General features: G+C 43.9%; 1 protein-coding gene across 2 annotated transcripts in view; it reads left to right on the forward strand.

The window, feature by feature from the left end:
- pknox1.1 (pbx/knotted 1 homeobox 1.1) overlaps nt 1–10,192 on the forward strand; it is a 31,438-nt gene that overhangs the window by 18,839 nt on the left and 2,407 nt on the right. For both annotated transcript variants that reach the window (XM_056289306.1, XM_056289305.1), the window contains exons 7-9: nt 4,529–4,657; nt 5,553–5,629; nt 10,015–10,181. In XM_056289306.1, the coding sequence (XP_056145281.1) occupies nt 4,529–4,657; nt 5,553–5,629; nt 10,015–10,181 (373 nt within the window). The remainder of the gene's footprint in view (nt 1–4,528; nt 4,658–5,552; nt 5,630–10,014; nt 10,182–10,192) is intronic.

Here is a 10,192-nt window from a genome sequence, read left to right on the forward strand (position 1 = left end):
CGATTGACTGTACCTCAGGTGATCCGTCTGTTAAACTCCAGAAGTTTGCGGACGATGCAACCATCATCGGCCTTATTTGGGATGGTGACGAGTCTGCATATAGACGAGAGGTTTATCAGCAGGCCCTCTGGAGCGGCCATAACAACCTGGACCTGAACATGCTCAAAAAAGTGGAGATGACAGTAGACTTCAGGAGGAGCCCCCCAACACTGCCCCCCCTCACCATACTCAACAGCACGCTGTCTGCGATGAAAACGTACATATTTCTGGGTTCCACATAATCTCCCAGGACCTAAGGTGGGCATCCAACATAGACACAATCATCACAAAGGCCCAGCCGAGGATGTATTTTCTCTGCCAGCTCAAGAAGTTCAACCTGCCCCGGGAACTGCTGATTCAGTTCTACACTGCAATAATTCAGTCTGTCCTCTGCACATCCATCACTGTCTGGTTTGGATCGGCCACCAAACAGGAAAGGGACAGACTACAAAGCACGGTTAAGTATGCAGAGAAAATCATTGGTGCCAACTTGCCCTCCATTCAGGACTTATACACCTCCAGATTCAGGAAACGGGCAGGCAATATCACTGCAGACCCATTACACCCTGGTCACAACATGTTCCAACTCCTCCACTCTGGTAGGCGCTACAGAGCACTGTACCCCAAAACAAACCAGATATACGTTTCTTTTCGTGGGCGGTCATTCAAATGAACACTTAACACTGTCAAATAAATCCAACCATTTTGTATAAACTGTACTGTACATTGTATACTGGTACACCCTGTCATGTCCATTTACCTCAGGCATGTATGTAAGTAACCTGCTAACATTTATTTCGGCACCTCTGATATATTTTCTGCACCGTTGCACTTAATCACCTCTTATTTCACCTGTCTATAGTCAATCCTTGTGTATATATCTGAAGATTGTGTTGTAGTATTGTTATTCTATGTTAAGTACACAGAGGGCCATAAAACCGAAATCAAATTCCATAGCTCTTCACATTGAAGGGGGTAACTCGCTTCAACCACCACCATTGTGTACCACCCAACTGGGTGATGCGCGGCAGCCATTTTGCGCCAGAATGCTCACCACACATCAGCTTGAGATAGAGAGGGAGGAATCATTGAGCCAATTACATGGGGGGATGATTAGGTGGCCAGATGGAGAGAGCCGGGTTGGGAATTTTGCCAGAACACCAGGAAAACCCCTATTCTTTGCGATTAGTGCCATGGGATCTTTAATTACCACAGTGAATCAGGACCTCGATTCAATGTCTCATCCGAAGGACAGCATCTCCTACAATACAGAGTCCCTGTCACTGCACTGGGGAATTGGGATTTGATATTTGTTGTTTTTATTAGGACCAGATGAAAGACTGCCCCCTACTGGCCCACCAATGCCACTTCCAGCAGCAACTCAGCTTTCACGGAAGGTCTCCCATCCGAGCCCACACTCGCTTAGCTTCCATCATTTGGCAGAGCCAGAGAACATGGTGGTATGGCTGCCAGTAAACAGGGTTCTGATTCTGATCCCCAAACCATGGAGAACCCAGTGCTAACTCCACAAGGAGTCAAATCCTTAACAGACATGCTTATAGTTTTTGACATAGTAGTAGCAGTTAGACTTTGGTTTGGGCTCCTGCAAACTTAATGATAAACAATAAGGCACAAATAAACAAATTCACTTCAACATCATGTAACTTGGTGTGTGGAGTAATCAAGTCAAGTCAATTTTATTTGTGTAGCCCAATATCACAAATTACAAATTTGCCTCATGGGGCTTTACAGCAACACAACATCCTGTCCTTAGACCCTCGCATCGGATAAGGAACAACTCCCTAAAAAAATCCCTTTAGCAGGGAGAAAAAATAGGAAGAAAACCTAGGGAGAACAATAGAGGAGGGGTCTCTCTGCCAGGACGGACAACATGTTACAATGTTATAATTCCATTTAGCAGACGCTTTCATCCAAAGCGACATACATCTGAGAGTTAACACAAGCAAGGATCTAGTCAGGAGGCGACAACGCAAGTAATTGCCAAAAAACTAGGTTCAAGTCTGATAGGACATAGGTGTCAACAGGCAGTGCACAAAGGCAATGCATAGGGTGCATATAAGCTTCTTTTTTTTTTAAATTACTAACACATCAGGTGTGGAGGTGTCCGAGAAAGAGCTGGGTCTTTAGCTTCTTCTTAAAGATGGAGGAGGGACTCAGCGGGTCGAATGGAGTTTGGTAACTCATTTCACCACCGGGGAACTACAGAAGAGAAGAGTCTGGCTAGTGACTTAGGGCCCCGTTGTGGCGGAAGTGCCAAGCGTAGTGAGCGGGACTGAGTTTAGACCTAAATGAGGGAATTCAGGTAGGCGGGGGCCTTTTTAGTTGCTCTTTTGTAAGCTAGCTTTAAGAACGGTTTCCACATGACCCCACCGGACTGGTAACGTTGTCGCCCGTGGAGCGGGAGATCCGGGTTCGCGTCCCGGCTGCGGCGGATCCCGGGCTGCCCCCGAATTCGCTACATTGGTGTCAGAAGCGGGATGGTGAGACAGTGAGGCCATCGGAAGCGCGTGCGCCCAGAGGCGTGAGGGAGCTGATATGCTGAAGGACAGGGACGCACTTCCCGAAGGGAGGGGCGTGGTAGTGTAACGTGCACGGATAAATAGACTCGCTAGCCCTTAGCCAATGGGTCGGATGCTGTAGTCGACTGGTTAATGTTGTTGCCCGTGGTGCGAGAGATCGGGGTTTGCGTCCCGGCTGGGGCGGTTACCTGGCTGTCCCGCAAATGCAGTTAGTCCAATCCAAGGTACACATGGGCATCGTTTTTTTTCCAAAGATTATTGCAGGAGCCCCGAAGGTCGCGTCCTACTCCACTGATCGCTACGCCGGAAGTCCTTATTGTTATTTTACTCATCTGGAACCATAGTCAGGTTGCATACTGATAATTGCAATCTTTTCCGAGACACTCCAGTCTCCGTATACCGCTGTTGAAATGTATTTGACTGGGTAGGAAGAACACTGGTGCAAGGGCGAACACGTAACTGTCGGAAACAACTCCCGCAGGAAAACAGATTGAAACGTGACGTCAATGTGGCGATGCCTCTCAGACAGACGATTGGTAAAACTGCAGAAAAATGTGGAGATGTAGTTTGATGAAGTTTAGACTGCTTGTGTTTGCTCTGGTCTAAGGATCGCATTTTAACAAAGCCGCAGACTATTTACTGGTGAGCTGACAGCACACAAGCCACAGTGGCTGCTACACCTTGTTTTTAGACTGAGAAAATAACTTCTAACAGGTCTGGATCTCTCTGGCTCCTACATCGAATTATATTGGAACACTGTTAAAACTGTAATATTGATTGATTGTCCAGCTGAATCAGCATATTGTCATTGCATTTGAAATGTATAAAATAATGCAAAATATTCGTGATTGCAGCTTTAAGAATCATATTTTTATTAAATGATGGGTAAAGTTAAGGTATAATTTTTCTAAAAAATAATGATAATAAATTCTCGTATAGCATTTAGCAATGATCCCCTTTATTTGCTTGTTGTAAAGTGCTTTGAGTGGCTGTTGCAGCTAGAAAAGCGCTATATAAAATGCAACTTGATTGATTGATTGTTTTGAAATCTACTACTACCACTTTCTGCTGCTCCCGTTAAGGGCAGCCACAGCTGATCATCCGTTTCCATCTCTTCCTGTCTTCTGCATCTTCCTCTGTCACACCAGCCACATGCATGTCCTCTCTCACCACATCCATAAACCTCTTCCTTGGCCTTCCTCTTTTCCTCTTCCCTGGCAGCTCCATATTCAGCATCCTTCTCCCAATATACCTAGCATCTCTCCTCCACACATGTCCAAACTATCTCAATCTTGCCTCGCTTGCTTTGTCACAAAACCATCCAACCTGAGCTGTCCCTGTAATATACTCGTTCCTAATCCTGTCGTTCTTCATTACTCCCAATGGAAATCTTAGAAACTTCAACTCTGCCACCTCAAGCTCCGCCTCCTGTCTTTTGATCAGTGTCACTGTCTCCAAACCATATAACATAGCTGGTGTCACTACCATCTTGTAAATCTTCCCTTTAACTCTTGCTGGTACCCTTCTGTCGCGCATCACTCATGACATTCTTCTCCACCCACTCCACCCTGCCTGCACTCTCTTCTTCGCCTCTCTTCTGCACTCCCCGTTACTTTGGACAAGTATTTAAACTCATACGCCTCGTCACCTCAACTCCTTGCATCCTCACCATTCCACTGTCCTCCCTCTCATTCACGTCATTCATTCTCATTCAGGAAATTCATTCATTGCCTTGTTTTGAAATGTTTTCAATAAATATTCTTTGTTGCAAAAAGAATTTTAATTACCGAAGTGCTTACATTCTTGGAACCTAAATTTTCAGATGATACAACCTTTCAGCCTGTATTCCCTACATGAATATATGTACTATGTACTTGTGCACACACCCACACACAGATAAAGAAATAAACATCCTTTGTTGATGTCTGTTTTTGCCCCACCCCCACCAGCTACAGTTACAATTTCACCAGGACTTGAATCTGTTTAGTCAAGATGACAACTCCTCCAAGAACAAGCGCGGAGTCCTCCCCAAGCAGGCCACCAATGTTATGCGCTCCTGGCTCTTCCAACACATTGGGGTGAGATTTTGTGTGTGCGTGTGTGTCTGTCTGTTGAGTCAAGTCAGGATTATTTATGTAGCTTTCAATCACAGTTACACTCAGTGCTTTGCATTCCTACAAACAGAAATGGGTAGACAGTAACCCACAGTAAACAGCCCCCCCTCCCATCCTTGTTTGCCTGCCTGCCAGCCTCTATCAGCATCTCAACTCTTCAGCATCAGAAGATATTCCAACTGAAATTGAATGTTTCAGTGTGGCTGATGTGACCACATGTTTTAAGTAATTGAAACTAAAATAACTATGCCCTTTTATAACCTGCACAAATAATGTTTATGTCTGATTCACCATGTCATTATGATCAGCTGTTTAAAATGGGAAAACCCAATCTTATTTCCATTTTTGCAATCAGTCTTAATGTACCTTAGTTATTTTTGCTATTTATGAATATACAAAGGTATATGCAAAATTTTCTGAAAGCAAAATTGCACGACTGGTGAGGGACAAGATTGATCATGTGACCTCATTGTTCAACCTGTGACCAGAGTGAAAAAACAACTGCAATTGCTGCGCACTCTTCATTATATCTTGATGAAAATATCCAAATCTGAGCTGAATTTGGACTCAGACTCCCATCTGAACTGATCCTGAAATGGGCCCAGCAATGAATGTGGATCTTAGAGCCAAAATTATCCTGTCCTTAACACCTGAAACTACAGTCCTGAAAAAGTACTTCTGCTCCTTTATATGATGGATTTTTGTAGTGATTATCAAGAGGCAAAGATAATACAATCTTACTTTATATGCAACTTTTTTTGTATAATTATTGTAAAATAGCCAAGACAATACAGTCACAATCAGTTAACGTTGAATCAGACTTTTTTTGTTCCCCCTCCATGTTTTTGTGTTGCAACAGCACCCTTATCCAACGGAGGATGAGAAGAAACAGATTGCCACTCAAACTAACCTGACGCTACTTCAGGTCAATAACTGGTGAGTCAGACAAGGCCTGTTCCTTTCCACAGACGCCTTAATAGATTGGCACTTAACCTTTGGGTTTGCGTCACTGTGTGAACCAGGATACTAAGGGGGGGGGGGGTTGTTACTAATCTGTTGTGACACTGGATCCCAACGTGAAACATGGCCTGAAATCATTTAAGACTCTACTATCTCCTCAACAGCACTTTTAAATCAAGGTTCCCATTTACCCGTTCTCTCCTGGACCAATTCCAGTGGGGGTGGGGATCCTTTTTGCAACAGGGACTAATTACTGAATACTTTTCCCATTAGTGACAGCATTGTCAAAACCCAAGTTGGTCTTTCTCTGCAAATTATTAGGACTTTTACACTTTAATTACTATTTATAGGCGACCATTTCAGTTTAACTTTTTTTGCACCATTGCAATAGGATAAATAACAGCCCTAACAGTCTGTGTTCAATGTTCGTGTCCCAATTATAGTTGAAAGAGCAAGCTGGAGACGGTTGAATCACAGTTACTGAGGATTAGAGGGAAATGTGCTGTGTGTGTCACCTGTGACATACTGCAAAAAGTATCCTGTTTTTCATGAACCATGTGCATTTTATTGGCCTCAGACTTGAATAGACCTATATCTTCTACACCAGGCCTGGGCAAAGGCTGGCTTGGGGGCCGTATGCAGCCCACAAAATCATGCTCAGATCACATAAAAAATGTGCAGTAGTAAAGTTTTGAAAAACGTATTTGTTATTCAAATTAAAAGTCCAATGAATACTTGCCTTTGTGTAATGATTTAACTCCCACTGCTTGTGGGACATTTCTTTTGAAGGCACGTATAAGTAACAACTGCATAAGGACAGACAGTGACTAACCGGCTGATACACGTCACAGTTATAAGTATTAGTAGCTAGCTAGAAATTGTGCAAAAATTAGTTTTTCAAAGATTTCAAAGAAAAGGAAAGTAGACAATGAATGAAGGGTGTTCCAAAAAGAGTGGACATCAAATATTTCTTTATTGAGGTATCAAGGAAAGCTGTGTGCTAAGTGTTAAAAGAGAACTTCACTGCACCTTGTCGTGACACATCCAAGCAAAGCATGCAGAGAAATATAGGAATGTGTCTTCTGAGCAGAGGGCAAGTGTCTTCTGAGCAGAGGGCAAGTGTCTTCTGAGCAGAGGGAAAGAGTTGTTTTATCAGCTGCAAAAGAAACAAGGGCTTTTCACAAAACTGCATTCAGCAAATGACAGAATTGCGAGAGCTAGCGATGTACTGTCCCACAAAATTACTAAACATTGCAAGCCATTCGCTGAGGGCAAATTCATTAGAATGTTTGACCCTGCAGCAATACTTTGCCCCAACAAGAAAGAGCTGTTTGAAAATTTTTCCCTGTCAAGATGAACAGTGACATGGCATGTTGAGGACATTGCAGAGAATATGGAACAACAGTCGAAAGACAAGGTAAAGGTCCACAGGGTTAGTGGTTGTGTCAGGAAGGGTATCCGACGTAAAATTTTGCCAAATAATTATGCGGATTGACAAGACCATACCAGATCAGTCGAGGCTCCATACGGGATTGGCTGAGGCCCAGGTTAACAACGGCCACCATGGGGTACCCATGAAAACTACAATCCTCTGTGGTGACCCCTGAGAAACAGGGAACAAGCTAGAAGAAGAAGTTGAAAGACAAGTTAAAGGATTTCAACTATTTCTCCTTGGCCCTGGATGAGAGCAGTGATGCACGTGACATGACGCAGTTGTTCATATTCTTATGAGGTATAACCTCAGACTTTACAATTACAGAGGAGCTTGCTTCAGATCAGTCAATGAACACAACCACAGGGAAAGATATATTGGAGGAGGTTAATTAGGGTGTGGCAAAACTGGGGCTGAGTTTTGAAAAGTTATCCAGTTCGAGCACAGATGGGTGCCCAAACTTAACAGGAAAAAAAACAAACGTTGGCCTTTTGAAAAGGATACAAGATCAAATAGCTGAGCTGAATCCAGATCAGAAAATTATTTTGCTGCATTGCATTATTCATCAGGAGGTGCTGTGTAAATATGTTCGGAAAATTAGCCATGTTGTGGATACAGTCACTAAAGTGGTAAACTTCACAAGTGCAAAATCTTTAAACTACAGGCGGTTTGTCTCACTGTTGGAAGAGACAGAGTTGGGTCATGCAGATCTCCCCTACCACAAAAAAAGTGAGATGGCTGAGTTTGGGGAAGGTGCTTAAAAGGGTGTGGGATTTGAAGTCAAAGATTGCCGAGTTTTTGAAAATGAAAGGAAGATATGTGGCTTTCCCTCAACTGCAAGATAAAGAATAGTTGGCTGAGTTTGCCTTCACTGTGGACCTCATCAGGAATCAGGAACACTTTATTTGGCCCTTTATTTTATCATGGCCTTCATGAATGAACTGAATTCCAAACTTCAAGGGAAGGGCCTTTTTGCACATTAGATGTACAGCCTTGTCAAAGCTTACAAGGGAAAATCACTCCTCCTGACCTGATAAGTAGAAGCCAACAATCTCACTCACCTTCCGACACTACTAGTCTGTTCTTTATCAGATGACCAGTGGGAGAAGTATACATTGCTGCTGCGTGTTTTAAACGGGGATTTTTCTTGTGATTTTGAGGATTTCAAAATGTTGCAAAATGATATGCTGTTGGTTTCCTCTCCTTTCACCTTCAGTATGGATAACGCTCCCACTGACTTGCAATTTGAGCTTATCGATCTTCAGTCTGATGCAGTGATTGGAGAGCTATTTAAAACAAGGTCACTGACAAGGCTCTATGCATCTCTTGACGAACAGAACTTTCCAAAGATAGGAGTCATGCTCAGAAGATGTTTGTACTGTTTGGGTCAACCTATGTATGTGAACAAAAATTTTCAGCGATGAAATATAACAAGTCAAGGTACAGATCATCTCTTACTGACTCACCTCTCAGCAATTCTGCATAAAGTGCCATCAGAAGCTGTATCTGACTTCACTGATCTAGTCAGTGTGCACCAGATACCTCACTCCTCCTCACACTGCTTGAGTAGTTTAATTTTAATGGTGAGCGCTCTTGTTTTTGTGCATACCTGTTAACAAGAGTTCTCTGTCTGTGGTGCTGAATGCACAGTGTACTTTTCCCTCCGTGTAGTTTATTGCATGTTTAATAATGAAAATACCAGGGCGTCTGCGTAGCATAGCAGTCTATTCCGTTGCCTACCAACACGGGGATCGCCGGTTTGAATCCCCATGTTACCTCCAGCTTGGTCAGGTGTCCGCTACAGACACTATTGACCTTTCGCAAAGTCCCGCCCCCCTTAGTTACTGTTGCTATGCCCGTCAAGCATTTCAGAACTATCCAGGAAGTAGCCGGAAAACATCAAAACATGAAGGAAGAAATCAGCGCATTGTGTGGGTAAAAGTAACAGTAATAATACGTTAGCTGTATTAGCTATCAATAATAGCTAGTAGCAAGCTTAGCTTGGAGCAGACGGGTATTTTTGTTGATTTTGGATGGATTAAGCTGGCCATGGGGTCTGCTATACTGCGAAATCTATTGCCGACATTGCGCTTCTTGCGTTCTGGGTTTCGGGAAGGGAAAGAAAATTACACCCCCTCCAAACTTTTCAGATATCTAGTATCCGATTTGCAGATCCCATAGGCACACTGTTTCAGCATTTTGTTGTGTGTTTGAAAGCTTGACGGACCGTTGCTAAGGTAGGATTGGAAAAGCACCGTTCTGGGGTGGTACTTTGTGAAAGGTCAATTGGCCGTGTCTGTGGGTGGGAAGTCAGATGTGGGTATGTGTCCTGGTCGCTGCGCTAGTGCCTCCTCTGGTTGGTTGGGGTGCCTGTTCAGGGGGGAGGGGGAACTGGGGGGAACAGCGTGGTCCTCCTACATCCCCCTGGCAAAACTCCTCAGTGTCAGGTGAAAAGCGGCTGGTGACTTCACATGAATCGGAGGAGGCATGTGGTAGTCTGCAGCCCTCCCTGGATTGGCAGAGGGGATGGAGTAGCAACCGGGAGGCTCGGAAGAGTGGGGTAATTGGCTGGGTATGATTGGGGAGAAAAGGGGGGAAATCCCAAGAAAATGAAAAAGAAAAGAAAAGAAAAGAAACTACCCACCAAAAGGAGAACATGGATGTGGTTTATTTCTGTGCATGTTAAAAAATGTAAAATAAGTAGCGTATCTGGATGTGATTTATAGTAGCTATCTGTCAACATTCGTACACATGATGTATAATCCTGTACTGTGATTATGGCCCGCGATGGCAAAAATATATTCTAATCTGGAAAATAAGTGAAAAACAATGAAAAATAATTACTTCTAAATTCTTAATTGCTAATTAAAAGTAAACAATACACCTAGGTCTCGCGTCTAAAGCTCCATCCCTCCTCTCCTGTTTCCAGGTTCATAAACGCGAGGAGGCGGATCCTGCAGCCCATGCTGGATGCCAGCTCCTCCGAGACGCCCAAAACCAAGAAGAAGACGCCTCAGAACCGGCCGCTGCAGCGCTTCTGGCCTGACTCCATTGCCACAGGAGGAGTCACCCAGCAGCAAGTCACCATGCCAGATGGTACGTAGCAC

This window comes from Lampris incognitus, chromosome 11 (genome assembly GCF_029633865.1).
Source record: "Lampris incognitus isolate fLamInc1 chromosome 11, fLamInc1.hap2, whole genome shotgun sequence".
In the NCBI taxonomy this organism is placed as follows: Eukaryota; Metazoa; Chordata; class Actinopteri; order Lampriformes; family Lampridae; genus Lampris; species Lampris incognitus.